Here is a 20032-nt window from a genome sequence, read left to right on the forward strand (position 1 = left end):
CTTCAGGGACAACCTCCCAGTTATCTTCTCCTAGTGGAGTCTTATCGATAGAGCTTAGTCTCTCACTAAGAAGTTCACGTGAGCCATGTTTTTTGGGGTTTTTATTGGGGGTTGGTCATACAGGCATGGAGCATCCACATGGCTGACTTTACTCAGTCCCCAGCCTCTCCAGAAGTCAAACTGATACTATGTGGCCCAAGGCTGCACCGTAACTCACATTGTTAGCATAAACTATTTGTAATGGCCCAAGGCCCCAGATAAAGAAAGACACTCTTCAGGCAGACTATTCTACATGTGTACCCTTTGTTTAACTCCCACTTATAAGTGAGAACATCAGTATTTGACTTTCTGTTTCTGAGTTATTTTACTTAGGATAATGGCCTCAAATTCCATCAATGTTGTTGCAATTGACAGAATTTCATACTCGTTATAGCTGAGTAGCATTCCATGGTCCATATATACCACATTTTAATCTAATCATCCATTGATAGACACTTAGGTTGATTCTATATCTTTGCTATTATGAATAGTGCTGTGATAAATATAGGAGTGAACGTGTCTTTTTTTTTTTTTTTTTTTTTGAGATGGAGTCTCACTCTGTCACCCAGGCTGGAGTGCAGTGGCGCAATCTCGGCTCACTGCAAGCTCTGCCTCCCGGGTTCACGCCATTCTCCTGCCTCAGCCTCCCGAGTAGCTAGGACTACAGGCACCCGCCACTACGCCTGGCTAATTTTTTGTATTTTTAGTAGAGGCGGGGTTTCACTATGTTAGCCAGGATGGTCTTGATCTCCTGACCTCATGATCCGCCCGCCTTGGCCTCCCAAAGTGCTGGGATTACAGGCGCGAGCCACCGCGCCCGGCCTGAAGGTGTCTTTTTGATACAAGAATTTCTTTCCCTTTGGGTGTATACCCAGTAGTGGAATTGCTGAATGGAATTATAGTTCCATTTTTAGTTATTTGAGAAATCTTACTGTTTTTCCATAAAGTTGTACTGAAAGAAATAGAGAGCAATGGAATAATACTGGAGGACTTCACTCCACTTACATCACTATATACATCATCGAGGCAGAAAGTCAACAAAGAAACTCTGGACTTAAATTGGACTTCAGACCAAATTAACCTAATAGACGTTTACAGAACATTCTACCCTACAACCACAGAATACACATTCTTCTTACCTGAACATGGAACATTCTGGCCAGGTGCGGTGGCTCACGCCTGTAATGCCTGCACTTTGGGAGGCCAGGCGGGCAGATCACCTGAGGTAAGGAGTTCGAGACCAGCCTGGCCAACATGGGGAAACCCAGTCTCTCACTGTCTCTCCACTCTCCATCTTCTACTTCGCCCTCTATTTAGTCAATTTCTGACCAACAGATTGCTGAATCTTCAACCGTGAAGAGTCTTTTACCCTACCTTAAACTTAACAGATTAGCCTGCTATTGTTTTATGTACACAAGACCGAGGCCAGGTACGGTGGCTCACGCCTGTAATCCCAGCACTTTGGGAGGCCAAGGCAGGTGGATCACTTGAGGTCAGGAGTTCGAGACCAACCTAGTCAACATGGTGGAACCCTGTCTCTACTAAAAAACACAAAAATTAGCCAGGCATGGTGGCAAGCGCCTGCAGTCCCAGCTACTTGGGAGGCTGAGGCACAAGAATCGCTTGAGCCCAGGAGGCAGAGGTTGCAGTGAGCTGAGATCGCACCACTGCATTCCAACCTGGGCGATAGAGGGAGACTCAGTCTCAAAAAAAAGAAAAGAAAAGAAAACACAAGACCCACAAGTCAGAGTAAAAGACCGTTTATCACTCATGGCTAAAGCAGCAACAAAAGCAATGTCTTTTTGCTGTGAGTCTCAAAGCCCCCAAATTCACAGGGCAGCACTGTGAGATGATGTTACCTGCGCATGCAGTGGGGAATGCTACAGGAGAGAAAACCCTGAAATAAAAGGAGAGACAGAGGTAGACATTTATTCTGGAGTATAAGCAAATCTTCACCAGGGAGAGAGAGGGAGACTTTACTATCCTGGAATGTCCTCAGGGAGGGCAGTGTTCTCTACCTTTATTATACCAGTCAGGAATATTCCTTCTGACCTTAAACTAAACACTATCTCTTGCATTCAAGGATGTTTGTCATGCAAACCTCTTTGCTCAGAAGATCCAGACCATGCAAAAACATGAGACGTTCATAGAGAATTCTCTTCCAACACAGATTTTCCCAGGTTTCTCTTAGCTTCAGATATCTCAGTCTATACTCACTGCTTCTGTTGTCTTACTTCCTATCAACTCCTTGCACTTCTGCTCTGTCAATCTGAAAACTATTCTCTGTAAGGTACCAGTGACATACCAGTCATTCAATTAAATGGTCTTTTCTTAATCATTTCTGACGTTTTGCAGAATTTAACAATGGCTCTACTTTCTTCCTTTTAACTCTAAACTTCTCTGCTGTTTTCTATGACTAGTCTGATTCTTACGTTTCTCTCCTCTGCCCATCTCCCTTTTCTTTACTCTTGTGCTTTCTAATTCTATTAAATGTGAACATATCACAGGTTGACTCTATTCTACACTTGTTCCCTTAAGTGTATTCTACTGAGTTTCAGCTGTCACCTCTATAGGTGATTGTAATTTCCTTCTTACATTCCAAAACTCACCTATTATCTTTATTTCTGCCTAGATGTAATAAATTTTAAATATAACAATACATTTCGTGACCTGGCTTTTAAGTTTTTTGTCAGTGATGCCTTCATTCTATCAATTGTTTAGATTCAAAACCTGAGAATATAGTTTAGTCAGCTCACTCAAGTTCAACAGTTTAACTGGAATTCTTTGCCCCACCGTAATGCATTTTCTACACTGTCACTTAAGAAATCATTCATAGAATCATATTACAGAGTTTATAGTCAGCCTAATTCTTCAGCATTTTATACAAATCCTCCACGATTTGATGACTGCTTGCCTCCAGCTTCAACTTCTGCTGTTTCCCACACTATCCGACACACCACCACCATACGAAAGCACTTTCTTTGACCTAAATTCACTGCTCATTTATTCAAACACTTTCTGAAAACCTACTGTGAACTAGGCATTATAGTAGGTACTAGGGCTCTGTATCTGAGTAAGTTATGGTCTTTCTTGAGAGAGAAATAAATATGTAAATAAATGATATAGATTATGATTAATAATGCAAGGATAAAAAGAGTTTTCTCTCTCCCTGAGACACTTAACCTAACAATATAAAGAATGACATTCTAGTAATGTCTGGAAGGATGAGTTGGAATTTGTTATCTGGCCATAAAACATAGTCTAAGCAAAGTAAAAATATGTACAAAGGCACAGAGATATAAAATTGAACCACCTATTTGAAGAGTTGTAAATAATTCAGAATGACCAGGCCAGGTGCAATGGCTCATGCCTATAATCCCAGTACTTTGGGAGGCTGAGGCGGGTGGATCATTTGAGGTCAGGAGCTTGAGACCAGCCTGGCCAGCGTGGTGAAACCCTGTTTCTACTAAAAATACAAAAATTAACTGGGCATGGTGGCACACGCCTGTAGTCCCAGCTACTCTAGAGGCTGAGGCAGGAGAATTGCTTTAACCATGGAGGTGGATGTTGCAGTGAGCCGAGATTGTGCCTGTGCACTCCAGCCTGGGTAACAGAGTGAGATTCCTTCAATAAAAAGTAAAACGAAATAATAATTCAGAATGACTAAATCGTAAGTTTGAAGGTGGGCCTAAAAGGATACAAGGATGGGAAGGTGCAGCTAGACAATAAAAGACCTTTTATGTATTAAAGGAGTGTGGACATTTTTCTGGAATAGTGTGATCAGATGTACTTTTTTAAAAGAAGTTCCTCCATCATAATAATTTATTCAGGTAAGAATCATTGGTAGATATTACGAACTAGTCAAGGAAATTTGAAGAATAAAAGATACATCATCTCTAAATATTGCTCTATGTGATACTCTTTAAATACAATGGGAAAACAGTACCTACATGGTGGAAAAACACTAAAAATACCACTTTAACCAGTTGATTAAAGTTTTTTATTGTGTTTTGTTTCTGAGACAGAATTTTGCTCTTGTTGCCCAGGCTGGAGAGCAATGATGCAATCTTGGCTCACTGCACCCTCTGCCTCCTGAGTTCAAGCAATTCTCCAGCCTCAGCCTCCCGAGTAGCTGGGACTACAGGTGCGTGCCACCACTCCCGGCTGCTTTTTTTATTTAATAGAGACGGGGTTTCACCATGTTGGCCAGGCTGGTCTCGAACTCCTAACCTCAGGTGATCCATCTGCCTCAGCCTCTCAAAGTGCTGGGATTACAGGCGTGAGCCACCACTCCTGGCCCAATTGATTAAAGTTAACATCACAGTAATGGGACAAATCAACATCATGAACCTCCTGATATAATGCATTGAAGAGAATGCAACATCATCACTTCTGTGGTAATCCTACCAAAATGCATATCCAAAATCTAATCATAAGGAAACACTATAAGATCACTGGTCTCTATATTCTTCAAAATTGTGAATATCATGAAAGACAAAGGAAAGAAGTGAAGGTTAAAAGAGACTAAATACACATGAAATATGTACATAATGCATAATCCTTGTTTTTTTTCATAAAGGACTTTATTGGAATGATTGGAAAAATATGAATAAGGTCTGAAAATTACATGAAAGTATACATATTCAGTTTTGTGATTTTTGTAATTATACTGTGGCTACATAGAATTTTCATCTTTAAAGAAGTATACATTGAAGTACTTAGGGCAAAGGAGTGTCAAACAACTTGCTCTCAAATGATTTTTTGAAAATCATATATAGAACATTGATGTTCACAGCAGCAGCATTCACAATGGCCAAAAGGTAGAGGCTACCTAAGTGTCTATTGGTGGATGAATGGATAAGTAAAATGTGGTATACACATGCAATGGAATAGTATTCAGCCTTAGAAAGAAAGGACATTCTGACACATGCTACAGTGTAAATAAACCTTGAAGACATTATGCTAAATGAAAGTCACGAAAGGACAAATATTGTATGAATCTACTTATGTGAGGTACATATAGTAGTTAAATTCATAAGGACAGAAAGTAGAGAGATGGCTGCCAGAGCCTGGAGGAGGAGGGAATGGGGAGTTGTTGTTTAATGAATGGGTATAGAGTTTCAGTTTGGGAAGATTGAAAGATTCAGGAGATGGATAAAGGTGATGGTTGCACAACATTATGAGTGTACTTAATGCCACTGAACCATACACTAAAAAATGGTTAAATTTTATGTTCTATGTTACCACAATTTTTAAAAAATAAATCGTGTATGGAGGGGGAATTTTAAAAAGTGATCAAATGAACAGTTATCATCTGAAGAGGTGGATGGAATTAAGAATGAAAGTAATGAATTAAAAGGCTGCTGTAATAATCCACTGTGATAGTGGAGATGGCAAAAGTGGATGCATCTATGACTTAATATAAGTAGTACAGTTTAGAGACTAATAGTGTACTATTTTAGACTCCTTCATTACATTCAGCCTCTGGTAGATGGTAGTACTGTTACCAAAACACAGTCAGGCACCACGTAACATTTCAGTCAATAACTCACCCCACATACAACAGTGGTCCCATAAGATTATAATGAAGCTGAAATATTCCTATAACCTAGTGACGTTGCAGCCATTTTAACATCATAGCTATTGTAACATCATAGCACAATGCATTACTCACATGTTTATGGTGATGCTAGTGTAAACAAAGCTGTGCTGCCAGGGGTATAAAAGTGTAGCACATACAATTATGTACAGTATATAACACTGGATAATAAATGATTATATTACTGGTTTATGTATTTACTATTATTTTAGAATGCCTTTCTACTTATTAAAAAAAAGTTAACTGTGATACAGCCTCACGTAGGTCCTTCAGGAAGTATTCCAGAAGAAGGCATTGTGATCATAGGAGATGACAGCTCCATACATGTTATTGCATCTAAACACCTTCCAGTGGCACAAGATGTGGAGTTAGAAGACAGTGATACAGATGATCCTGACCCTGTGTAGGCCTAAGCTAATGGGTATATTTATGTCTTAGCTTTTAAGAAAAAAGTTCAAAAAGTAAAAAATAAAAATGAAAACATTTTACAATAGAAAAAAAAGCTTATTGAATAAGGATATGAAGAAAGAAAATATTTTTGTACAGCTGTATGATGTATTTGTGTTTTAAGCCAAGGGTTAGTACAAGAGTCAAAAATTTAAAAAGTGTATAAATTTAAAAAGTTATAGTAAGCTGAGGTTAATTTATTATTCATTTTTAAAAATAAATTTAGTGTAGCATAAATGTACAATGTTTATAAATTCTACAGTAGTGTACAGTAATGTCCTAGGCCTACACGTTCACTTACCACTCACTCACGGGCTCACCCAGAGCAACTTCTAGCCCTGTAAGCTGCATTCATATTAAGTGCCCTATACAAGTGCACCATTTTTTTCTTTTATACCACGTTTTTACTGTATGTTTTCTATGTTTAGATACACAAATACTTACCATCGTGTTATACTTGCACGTAGCATTTGGTACAGCAGTAACATGTTGTACAGGTTTGTAGCCTAGGAGCATAGGCTATATACCATATGGCCTAGGTATGTAGTAGGCTATACCATCTAGGTTTGTGTAAATATACTCTGTAATGTTCACATAGTGACACATTGTGCTTTTTTTGTTGTTTGTTTTGTTTTTTATTATGCTTAAAGTTCTAGGATACATATGTACAATGTACAGGTTTGTTACATAGGTATACATGTGCCATGTTCGTTTGCTGCACCCATCAACTCGACATTTACATTAGGTATTTCTCCTAATGCTATCCCTCCCCCAGCTCCCCATCCCTTTATAGGCCCCAGTGTGTGATGTTCCCCGCCCTGTGTCCATGTGTTCTCATTGTTCAGCTCCCACCTATACATGAGAATATGCAGTATTTGGTTTTCGGTCCTTGTGATAGTCTGCTGAGAATGATGTTTTCCAGCTTCACCCATGTCCCTGCAAAGGACAGGAACTCATTCTTTTTTATGGCTGTATAGTATTCCATGTCGTATATGTGCCTCATTTTCTTAATCCAGTCTATCGTTGGTGGACATTTGGGTTACTTCCAAGTCTTTACTATTGTGAATAGTGCCACAGTAAACATACACGTGCATGTGTCTTTATAGTAGCATGGTTTATAATCCTTTGGGTATATACCCAGTAATGGGATCGCTGGATCAAGTAGTATTTCTAATTCCAGATCCTTGAGGAATGGCCATACTGTCTTCCACAATGGTTGAACTAATTTACACTCCCACCAACAGTGTAAAAGCGTCCTATTTCTCCACATCCTCTCCAGCATCTGTTGTTTTCTGACTTTTTAATGATCACCATTCTAACTGGTGTGAGATGGTATCTCATTGTGGTTTTGATTTGCATTTCTCTAATGAGCAGTGATGATGAGTATTTTTTCATGTGTCTGTTGGCTGCATAAATGTCTTCTTTTGAGAAGTGTCTGTTCATATCCTTTGCCCACTTTTTGATGTTGTTTGTTTTTTTCTTGTAAATTTGTTTAAGTTCTTTGTAGATTCTGGATATTAGCCCTTTGTCAGATGGGTAGATTACAAAAATTTTCTCCCATTATGTAGGTTGCCTATTCACTCTGATGACAGTTTCTCTTGCTATGCAGAAGCTCTTTAGTTTAATTAGATCCCATTTGTTTATTTTGGCTTTTGTTGCCATTGCTTTTGTGTTTTAGTCATGAAGTCTTTGCCCATGCCTATGTCCTGAATGGTATTGCCTAGGTTTTCTTGTAGGATTTTTATGGCTTTAGGTCTTACATTTAAGTCTTTAATGCATCTTGAATTAATTTTTGTGTAAGGTGTAAGGAAAGGATCCAGTTTCAGCTTTCTACATGTAGCTAGCCAGTTTTCCCAGCACCATTTGTTACATAGGGAATCCTTTTCCCATTGCTTGTTTTTGTCAGGTTTGTCAAAGGTCAGATGGTTGTAGATGTGGGGTGTTATTTCTGAGGGCTCTGTTCTGTTCCATTGGTCTATATCTCTGTTTTGGTACCAGTACCATGCTGTTTTGGTTACTGTAGCCTTATGCTATAGTTTGAAGTCAGGTAGTGTGATGCCTCCAGCTTTGTTCTTTTTGCTGTTTTGCTAGGATTGTCTTGGCTATGCAGGCTCTTTTTTGGTTCCATATGAACTTTAAAGTATTTTTTCCAATTCTGTGAAGAAAGTCATTGGTAGCTTGATGGGGATAGCAATGAATCTATAAATTACCTTGGGCAGTATGGCCATTTTCATGATACTGATTCTTCCTATCCATGAGCATGGAATGTTCTTCCATTTGTTTGTGTCCTCTTTGATTTCATTGAGCAGTGGTTTGTAGTTCTCCTTGAAGAGGTCCTTCACATCCCTTGTAAGTTGGATTCCTAGGTATTTTATTCTCTTTGTAACAATTGTGAATGGGAGTTCACTCATGATTTGGCTCTCTGTTTGTCTGTTATTGGTGTACAAGAATGCTTGTGATTTTTGCACATTGATTTTGTATCCTGAGACTTTGCTGAAGTTGCTTGTCAGCTTAAGGAGATTTTGGGCTGAGACGATGGGGTTTTCTAAATAAACAATCATGTCATCTGCAAACAGGGACAATTTGACTTCCTCTTTTCCTGATCCAATACCCTTTATTTCTTTCTCTTGCCTGATTGCCCTGGCCAGAATTTCCAACACTGTGTTGAATAGTAGTGGTGAGAGAGAGCATCCTTGTCTTGTGCCGATTTTCAAAGGGAGTGCTTCTAGTTTTTGCCCATTCAGTATGATACTGGCTGTGGGTTTGTAATAAATAGCTTTTATTATTTTGAGATACGTTGCATCAATTCCTAGTTTATTGAGAGTTTTTAGCATGAAGTTTTTAGCATGTTGAATTTAATCGAAGGCCTTTTCTGCATCTATTGAGATAATCATGTGGTTTTTGTCATTGGTTCTGTTTATGTGATGGGTTATGTTTATTGATTTGCATATGTTAAACCAGCGTTGCATCCCAGGGATGAAGCCGAGTTGATTGTGGTGGATAAGCTTTTTGATGTGCTGCTGGATTCAGTTTGCTAGTGTTTTATTGAGGATTTTCACATCAATATTTATTAGGGATATCGGTCTAAAATTTTCCTTTTTTGTTGTGTCTCTGCCAGGCCTTTGTGTCAGGATGATGCTGGCCCCATAAAATGAGTTAGGGAGGATTCCCTCTTTTTCTATTGATTGGAATAGTTCAGAAGGAATGGTAGCAGCTCCTCTTTGTACCTCTGGTAGAATTCAGCTGTGAATCCATCTGGTCCTGGATGTTTTTTGGTTAGTAGGCTATTAATTATTGCCTCAATTTCAGAACCTGTTATTGATATATTCAGAGATTCAACTTCTTCCTGGTTTAGTCTTGGGAGGGTGTATGTGTCCAGGAATTTATCCATTTCTTCTGGATTTTCTAGTTTATTTGCGTAGAGGTGTTTATAGTATTCTCTGATGGTAGTTTGTGATTCTGTGGGATCGGCGATGATATCCCCTTTATCATTTTTTGTTGCATCTGTTTGATTCTTCTCTCTTTTCTTCTTTATTAGTCTTGCTAGTGGTCTCTCTATTTTGTTGACCTTTCAAAAAACCAGCTCCTGGATTCACTGATTTTTTGAAGAGTTTTTCGTGTCTCTATCTCCCTCAGTTCTGCTCTGGTCTTAGTTGTTTCTTGCCTTCTGCTAGCTTTTGAATGTGTTTGCTCTTGCTTTTCTAGTTCTTTTAATTGTGATGTTAGGGTGTCAATTTTAGATCTTTCCTGCTTTCTCTTGTGGAATTTAGTGCTGTAAATTTCCCTCTACACACTGCTTTAAATGTGTCCCAGAGATTCTGGTACGATGTGTCTGTGTTCTCGTTGGTTTCAAAGAACATCTTTATTTCTGCCTTCATTTCATTATTTACCCAGTAGTCATTCAGGAGCAGGTTGTTCAGTTTCCATGTATTTGTGCAGTTCTGAGTGAGTTTCTTAATCCTGAGATTGATTGCACTGTGGTCTGAGACACAGTTTGTTGTCATTTGTGTTCTTTTACATTTGTTCAGGAGTGTTTCACTTCCAATTATGTGGTCAATTTTAGAATAAGTGTGATGTGGTGCTGAGAAAAAGGTATATTCTGTTGATTTGGGGTGGAGAGTTCTATAGATGTCTATTAGGTCCGCTTGGTGCAGAGCTGAATTCAAGTCCTGGATATCCTTGTTAACCTTCCGTCTCATTGATCTGGCTAATATTGACAGTGGGGTGTTAAAGTCTCCCATTATTGGGAATCTAAGTCTCTTTGTAGATCTCTAAGGACTTGCTTTATGAGTCTGGGTGCTTCTGTATTGGGTGCATATATATTTAGGATAGTTAGCTCTTCTTGTTGAATTGATCCCTTTACCATTCAGTAATGGCCTTCTTTGTCTCTTTTGATCTTTGTTGGTTTAAAGTCTGTTTTATCAGAGACTATGATTGCAACCCCTGCTTTTTTTTGCTTTCCATTTGCTTGGTAGATCTTCCTCCATCCCTTTATTTTGAGCCTATGTGTGTCTCTGCACGTGAGATGGGTCTCCTGAATGCAGCACACCAATGGGTCTTGACTCTTTATCTAATTTGCCAGTCTGTGTCTTTTAACTGGGGGCACTTAGCCCATTTACATTTAAGGTTAATATTGTTATGTGTGAATTTGATCCTGTCATTATGATGTTAGCTGGTTATTTTGCCCGTTAATTGATGCAGTTACTTCATAGCATCGATGATCTTTATAATTTCGCATGTTTTTGCAGTGGCTGGTACTAGTTGTTTCTTTCCATGTTTAGTGCTTCCTTCAGGAGCTCTTGTAAGGCAGGCCTGGTGGTGACAAAATCTCTCAGCATTTGCTTGTCTGTAAAGGATTTTATTTCTCCTTTGCTTATGAAGCTTAGTTTGGCTGGATATGATATTCTGGGTTGAAAATTCTTTTCTTTAAGAATGTTGAATATTGAACCCTACTCTCTTCTGGTTTGTGGGGTTTCTGCCGAGAGATCCCCTGTTAGTCTGATGGGCTTCCCTTTGTGGGTAACCTGACCTTTCTCTCTGGTGGCCCTTAACATTTTTTCCTTCATTTCAACCTTGGTGAATCTGACAATTATGTGTCTTGGGGTTCCTCTTCTCACGGAGTATCTTTGTGGTGTTCTCTGTATTTCCTGAATTTGAATGTTGGCCTGCCTTGCTAGGTTGTGGAAGTTCTCCTGGATAATATCCTGAAGAGTGTTTTCTAACTTGGTTCCATTCTCCCCATCACTTTCAGGTACACCAATCAAATGTAGATTTGGTCTTTTCACATAGTCCCATATTTCTCGGAGGCTTTGTTCATTTCTTTTTACTCTTTTTTCTCTAATCCTGTCTCCTCACTCTGTTTTATTAATTTATCTTGAATCACTGGTATCCTTTCTTCCACTTGATTGAATCGGCTATTGAAGCTTGTGCATGCATCATGAAGTTGTCGTGCTGTGATTTTCAGCTCCATCAGGTCATTTAAGGTCTTCTCTACACTGTTTATTCTAGTTAGCCATTCGTCTAACCTTTTTTCAAGGTTTTTTGCTTTCTTGCATTGGGTTAGAACATGCTCCTTTAGCTCGGAGAAGTTTGATTACTGACCTTCTGAAGCCTACTTCTGTCAACTCGTCAAACTCATTCTCCATCCAGTTTTGTTCCATTGCTGGTGAGGATCTACTATCCTTTGGAGGAGAAGAGGCACTCTGGTTTTTGGAATTTTCAGCTTTTGTGTTCTAGTTTCTCCCCATTTTTGTGGTTTTATTTACCTTTGGTCTTTGATGTTGGTGACCTGCAGATGGGGTTTTGGTGTGGATGTCCTTTTTGTTGATGTTGATGCTGTTCCTTTCTGTTTGCTAGTTTTCCTTCTAACAGTCAGGCCTCTCAGCTGTAGGTCTGTTGGAGTTTGCTGGAGGTCCACTTCAGAACCTGTTTGCCTGGGTATCACCAGGGGAGACTGCAGAACAGCAAATATTGCAGAACAGCAAATATTGCTGCCTGGTCCTTCCTCTGGATGCTTCGTCCCAGAGGGGCACCCGCCTGTATGAGGTGTCTGTCGGCCCCTACTGGGAGGTGTCTCCCAGTCAGGCTACACAGGGGTCAGGGACCCACTTGAGGAGGCAGTCTGTCCGTTCTCAGAGCTCTAACTCCATGCTGGGAGAATCACTGCTCTCTTCCGAGCTGTTAGACAGGGACGTTTAAGTCTGCAGAAGTTGTCTGCTGCCTTTTGTTCAACTATGCCCTGCCCACAGAGGTGGCGTCTAGAGAGGCGGTAGTCCTTGCTGAGCTGCGGTGGGCTCCACCCAGTTCGAGCTTCCCGGCTGGTTTGTTTACCTATTCAAGCCTCAGCAATGGCGGATGCCCCTCCCCCTGCCAGGCTGCAGTGTTGCAGGTCGATCTCAGACTGCTGCGCTAGCATTGAGCAAGGCTCTGTGGGTGTGGGACCCACCGAGCCAGGCACGGGAGGGAATCTCCTGGTCTGCCAGTTGCTAAGACTGTGGGAAAAGTGCAGTATTTGGACGAGAGTGTACCATTCCTCCAGGTACAGTCTGTCACGGCTTCCCTGGCCTAGGAAAGGGAAATTCCCCAACTCCTTGCACTTCCCAGGTGAGGCGACATCCCATTGTGCTTCAGCTCACTCTCCATGGGCTGCACCCACTGTCCAATCAGTCCCAATGAGATGAACCAGGTACCTCAGTTGGAAATGCAGGAATCACCTGTCTTCTGCATCAACCTTGCTAGGTGCTGCAGACTGGAGCTGTTCCTATTTGGCCATCTTGGAAGGGACCCGTCTTATATCTGCAAATGGTGCATTTGTAACAATGCATTTCTCAGAACATATCTCTGTCATTACATATGGCTGTACAGTAGGTATGAGCCATACGAGTACATATGGCTGTACAGTAGGTGTGAGTAGATGCACAGGCATCTATCTTAGCCTGATGATTCACCTGCCTAACACCAATTTACTCTTCATAATTTGGCTCAAATATTATGAGAAGTCCTCCCTGATGCTCCAGACAGTTTTTCCCCTTACCTCATACCCTTTCTTGAAGTGAATTAGTCTTTTTCTCTTTCTAGATTTTGTGATAGCATATTTTGCATTTATATCACAATGTATCCAAATAGATGGTTTTTCTGTTCTTTCATACTTTGAGCTCCTAGAGAGCAGAAACCGTGGTCATGTTTATGAATCCATAGCACCTTTCATAGAGTGTGATATATAATAGGCACTTGGTAAATGTTTGAGTGAAATAAGTGAGTTACCATGTACCTCAACTATTTTTCTTCATAATGTACTTTCTTCTTTCTTTCCAGGTCCCCAAACTTCATACCCTACTTGAATAGTCCTGTAACTGGTCTTTCTACTTTTATTTTGTAGTTCCTCTGTAGTAGCCTGTACGCTAATGTCAGATTAATGAAATTCCATATTTTGGAATAGCTATATAAAAACTTTCAATATCTTCCCATTATCTAAAGAATAATTTAAAGTTCACCAGTAAGGACTTGAGACCCTTAATACTATGTTTGCAGAATATACCATGTTTATTTCAAATTTTGTTTACCTACTCACCTAACTTTATTCAACAAGTATCTGAGCACCTGCCTTTTGTAAGGCTTTGTAAAAGAAGAAAGTTTACTAAATATGATATATGCTCATTATCTTTGTGTTCACTTTTGGTACCTCATTTTGCTTTACTAATTCATTTCATTGCTGAAGAAAATAGTCTTTGGAGAATACTCAGCCATATTCATATTTAAGCAAGAAGTTCCATTTTAGAATAAAGCATGACTAATATAATGAAGTTTAGGATAGGTGGCAAGCCATTCAGCACAATGTCTGCCTCATAATAAAAGTACAGTAAATGTTTAAACTGAATTAATTCTGTTTAAATCTTTAAAGATAGAAATGTAGGTTTATGTTGATAACAAAGAAAGTTATTGATTTATTGTTTTAAGCCTTTGGAAACCTGTCTCTTAGTTTATGGTAGTTCAACTGTTAACAGTCGAACTTCGCTTGCTATATGTTATTTATAGTGGTAGCACTTTAAAACACAAAATCAGAATGTATTTAAGAATTCTATATTACATGTTTTCAAAATTTTCTTTTTATATTCTCTTTATAGGTTATATGTAAAGTCAGATGTGCCACTGAACTTGACAGACACAAGTAAGTTTTATGAGTATCTAAATTTCTATCTAAAAGATCTGAAGCATTAATTCATTAATATTAAGGCTTAGTATCTAAAAAATCTAATTTTTTTTAATAGTAGACTTCTCGTGGTAGAAGGGAGTGGTTGTTGAGGGCACCTTCACGGTTTTATAGAAAACCAAGTTGTTAGATTGGTTCAAAGGAATCAAATTTAGTAGCCCACATTTCTCTCCCTTCAGCCATACAGCTGACTAATTTTTTGTTTTGTTTTTGCTGCTCTGTCCCTGCCCTGCTTCAAATGTTAGATCTAACTTGATGGGGTCCACTTTTGCCAAAGTTAGATTATGCTGTTTGGAGTGAGAATGTTCCATGAAATAAGTAATATTTCAGTACTGATCAATCTCAAAAGTAAGAGTCTTAGGCTAAGCTGTGGAGTCGGGAGATTGGGGTTTCCAACCCAATTTTCCCACTAACTTGCTGACTGTGCAACTCATGTACCCTCTACTAGTTTCTAAACTACTCTAATTGTCTGGATATGTAGGTAACTTCAAGATCCTTTTTGGGTTTCAAACTATGTAATTACTGTTTTTATTATTTAATCTGAGAGAACTTCAAAATACAACCTTTTAAAACTAAAATCTTTTTGCTTTGCATGTACACTAAGCAGTTTTGTTTGCTTGTTACAGATTGCACATTACCTTCATTTACCTCATTTAAACCATTTCCAAAGGCAGCTACTTTATGATTTCCATGATTGAAATGACCAATATATCAGGAAGCCAGATAGATTTCAGCATCATATGTATTTAATTTGGAAGTATAAATGTGTTTGAACTGGGATTACATTTGTACAGATAGTTGTTACTGCTACTTGATACACATAGCAGCCTTAACTGAAGAGTTCTTATGAGGTAGCCTAAATTTTCTTAGGGGGAAGAGATTAAGGATTTTATGTGCAGAGTTGCTCTTCATGCACAGTAAATATGCAACTTTTTAAGAACATGAGGTATTAATGGGTGCTTGAAACTCTACATATACTGTCCCTATGTTCTTCTTTAGTCAAGTTTAAAAGCATTTTTTGCTATAATCAGAAGTTCATAAGGAATATTGTTTAAAACATACTTTGTTTAACTCTTAAAATTTTTTTCCTTTTTTTTTTTTTTGATACAGTCTCGCACTCTCACCCAGGCCGGAGTGCAGTGGCGCTATCTTGGCTCACTGCAACCTCCACCTCCTGGATTCAAGTGATTCTCGTGCCTCAGCCTCCTGAATAGCTGGGACTACAGGCGTGTGCCACCATACCTGGCTAATTTTTGTATTTTTAGTAGAGATGTGGTTTCTCCACGTTGGCCAGGCTGGTCTCGAACTCCTGGCCTCAAGTGATCTGCCTGCCTCAGCCTCCCAAAGTTCTGAGATTACAGGCATGAGCCGCCATGCCTGGCCTAACTCTTAAAATTAATATTAGGTAATCAATATAAATTTAGATACAGTATATTAATTTTCAGGCACATTATAAAAGCCTGATAATTCTTGGATTGGAAAGGTTAATGAAAATATGCTTAATAGTTATAAAAATGAAAAATTCGGGATTACTTGGAATAGTTAAAATAGTCCAATCTTATTCCTGGTGGAGAAACTGAGTTCAGGTCAACCTGAGACTATTTCTGAATAAATGCTTAAATATCTATGCCATTCATAAACATTTCAAACTGAAGGAATTCTTGTACCTAACATAACACACTAATTCAGAATTAAATTTAATTTCTTATTAGTTATATAACCATCTAATATACTTTTTTTCTTTCAGAATTCTACTGCATTTGGGCTTTATAATGGCAAGCCTGCTCTTTTTAGTGGTGAACTTGACTTGTGCAATGCTAGTTCATGGAGATGTCCCAGAAAATCAGTTGAAATGGACTGTGTTTGTTCGAGCATTAATTAATGATAGCCTGTTTATTCTTTGTGCCATCTCTTTAGTTTGTTACATATGCAAAATTACAAAAATGTCATCAGCTAATGTCTACCTCGAATCAAAGGTAAGAATATTTCTTAAATTGGCACTTGAAAATCTAATTTCAAATTCTTACCCTACTAATCATATTTTAATGGAAAGTTCATATTGCTATTTTATTTTATTTTATTTGAGACAGGGTCTCACCATATTAGTCAGGCTAGAGTGCAGTGGCTATTCACACATGTAATCATTGTGCAGTACAGCCATGAGCTTTTGGGCTCAAGTGATCCTCTGCCTCAACCTCCCAAGTAGCTGGGGCTACAGGCATATTGCTTTTTTTAAAAATATCCTGAATGACAGTTACACTTTGAGCATGAAAGAATAATTAAAATTAAAAAATTTAAAAAGTTATTCAGTATTTGGTCCTTACTAAACAATAGTTTAAAGAAAAGAAGAAAGAATATACCAAGCATATTGTATTTTTTGTGATTCTACATTGGAGGCTAACCACATGAAATAAATCAGAATATATATGAATGGATCAAAAATAGTCTATAATATAAAGCCATGCTAGCATCTTAAGATTTTGCCCATTAAGGGTGGCGGGGTTAGCAATGTTAAGATGTCATATAGGTAAAAGTGGTTTTTATTTGTATAAAGGTTAGAAAATGTTACTTCACCCAGTAATATGAAGTCTGTATGATATTTGAAACAACTAATTGTGTAGCAAAATTTATAAATGCCTTGCTTCTCCCTTGCCTTATACTTTGGATCAGCAAACAGAAGCCAGATAGTAGCCCATTAACAAAGAAACATGGAAGTTTCTACCATTGTTGATTGACCATGTGATTTGAGTAGAAAATTGATCATCACAGTTTATGTGTGGCATTGGGTGTGAGGGGGTAGATATGTGGATGTTGGGGTATGGGTATGTACATAAATACATTTTTACAATCACTTCCACAGGAGAGCTTGCTTTCTTGCTTTAATTTGACATCATTGCCTATTCACTAATAATAAGTTGAGATAGTATCTTAGACAGTTAAAACAGTCCTCTGAAATATTTTTAGGCTTCTATATTGTCATTATCCTTAATATAGTCCTAGTAAAGTAAGGTACTATAATTAAATATATGGTAATCAACTTGTCCTTTAAATGTAGGCAGAGATTTTAATTTTACTTTTTAAATATATTTCAGTGGAATGCTGGGGGAGATACTATGTGTGTGTGTGTGTATATATATATAGGGAGAGAGAGAGAGAGAAAGAGAGAGAAGAGACAAAGAAAATCAGACTTTCAAACTTATTAATCTTACCTGGAAAATTATTTTATTAAATTTCTAGTCTAGTTTGCTCCTAGCTAAATATTTTAGCTAATTCAGGCTTTGGTTTGACTGTTAAGAATAATACTGTCACTGTTACGGTCCATAATCTTTTGGTAGGAGCAATGGCATCTTTACTTAGTATAATAACATCACTATAGAATTCATACCTGTTGCTTTTCTAGGGATAAAGCATAAATAGATGTTGAATTTCAAGTGCTTCTTCTCTAGATACCTAGTGTATTTCTAAGTTTGGTTTTTTACTCGCTTTGAAATAGATAATACTCTGAATAAAAATCACCAATCTGAGAAGAAAATTTCATTTACTAAATCCTCCAGAATTATTAGAACACCGTTCCCTTACTATCGTATGAAAGGTATTCACTTATTTATTATTATTTAAAGTTTTAAATTTAAAAGCTGCATGGATTCAGAATTATCTAGGAATACTACAGATATACATGTTCAGACATGTTCACCTATAAAGGTAGATGACATACTAGATGATTTGTGTAATATTGTAATGTTAAGTAGTTCCCAATCTTCCTAACTAGATTATAAACTTCTGTATTCAAAGAGCATGTCATCTTGCTTTCATGTTCTTGTAAAATCACTAGACTCATTTTTGACTTTTGACTTCTGTAACAGTGTACAATAATAGTCATTCCTTTTATTCAATCAACAAGTGTTTATTGAGCATCTACCTCTTTCACTTTCTGGGGTTTTTTTGTTGTTTCTCTCTCTCTCTATCTCTCTCAATACCTTTGGTACTCTTTCACTATTAAACTGACCCTATTTCTTGTTGTCTTTAAGAGCATTTCCTTAAAGTTCAGACTCTGGTCTTCTGTCTTCCTCTTTTCATTCTTTCTTCCTTCCTTTACATGTTCTGTGACAATAAGATCCTCTGTAATTTGTCTCAACCAATCTTACCTTCCTTATTTCCAAATAAAACACAGTATGCCCTCTATCTCTATGTTCTCAGGCTGTTTTGTTATCCAGGAACGGCTTTCCTCTCACACCTCTCTATCTGATTGTTCATATCTTATCTAACTTTAAAGACCTCACTTAATCTTGCCCCTTTTTATGAACTCAATTTGATCCCTTCTCCCCCAACTCTAAAATAAAATTTAGAAATAACTCACTATCTAAATTATCTTAAAATTTTATTTATTTCTCTTGGGTCACTTATCAGTTTATACAAAGTGGCATTTGTATGTGCAATCTAATTTTTTTGTATTTTTTAATTGACATCATATTTAGTTGTACATATTTTTGGGGTACATGTGTTATTTTGCTACATGTATACAATATGTATAATCAAATCAGGCTAATTGGGATATCATCACCTCAAACATTTATATTTTTGTATTGGGAACATTACAGTTCTTTCTAGTTATTTTGAGACATATAATAAATTGTTATTAACTATAATTTCCATAATGTACAATCGAATACTTACTCCTTCTATCTAACTGTATTTTTGTACTCATCAGCTAACTTCTCTTCATCCTCCCCTACCACTCTTCCTTTTCCAGCCTCTAGTAACCATTATTCTACTCTACCTCCATGAGATCCACTTTTGTAGCTCCCACATATGAGTGAGAACATGCAGTATATTTGTCTTTCTGTGCCTGGCTTATTTCACTTAACATAATGAACTCCAGGTCCATCCATGTTGTTTCAAATGACAGGATTTCATTCTTTTTATGCCCATGTAATAGTCCATTGTATACATATACCACATTTGTTTATTCATTCATCTGTTGATGGACACTTAGGTTGATTCCATATCTTGGCTATTATGAATAGTGCTACAATAAATATGGGAGTGCACCTGTCTCTTTGACATAGGAATTTCCTTTCTCTTGGATATCTACCCAGCAGTGAGATTTCTGGATCATATGGTAGTTCTATTTTTAGTTTTTCAAGGAACCTCCATACTGCTTTTTGGGGTTGTTTGTTTGTTTTTGAGATGGAGTCTTGCTCTTTTGCCGAGGCTGGAGTACAGTGGCGCACTCTTGGCTCACTGCAACCTCTGCCTCCCAGGTTCAAGTAATTCTCCTGCCTCAGCCTCCCGAGTAGCTGGGATTACAGGTGCCTGACACCATGCCTGGCTAAATTTTTTTTGTGTTATTAGTAGAGACAGAGTTTCACCACGTTGGCCAGGCTGGTCTCGACCTCCTGACCTCAAGTAATCCACCTTCCTTGGCCTCCCAAAGTGCTGGGATTACAGATGGGAGCCACTGCGCCCAGCCTCATACTGTTTTTCATAACGGTTGTCCTACTTTACATTCCCATCAACAGTGTACAAGCATTCCCCTTTCTCTGCATCTCTGCCAGCACTTGATTTTTTGTCTTTTTGATAATAACCATTCTAACTATAGTGAGATGATAACCCATTGTGGTTTTGATTTGCATTTCCCTGATGATTGATGTTGGATTTTTTCATTTAACTGTTGGCTATTTGTATGTCTGCTTTTGTAGACATGTCTATTCAGGTATGTTGCCCATTTTTAATTTGAT

At 38.0% G+C, this 20032-nt stretch overlaps 1 protein-coding gene across 1 annotated transcript in view; it reads left to right on the top strand.

Moving 5' to 3' along the window:
- The window catches only part of GPR137C (G protein-coupled receptor 137C), a 77648-nt gene that overhangs the window by 23461 nt on the left and 34155 nt on the right, over positions 1-20032 (top strand). The window contains exons 2-3 of the mRNA XM_003267696.4: positions 14209-14252; positions 16042-16270. Of these exons, the coding sequence (XP_003267744.2) occupies positions 14209-14252; positions 16042-16270 (273 nt within the window). The remainder of the gene's footprint in view (positions 1-14208; positions 14253-16041; positions 16271-20032) is intronic.

The sequence above is a fragment of the Nomascus leucogenys genome, chromosome 1a (genome assembly GCF_006542625.1).
Source record: "Nomascus leucogenys isolate Asia chromosome 1a, Asia_NLE_v1, whole genome shotgun sequence".
Taxonomy (NCBI): Eukaryota; Metazoa; Chordata; class Mammalia; order Primates; family Hylobatidae; genus Nomascus; species Nomascus leucogenys.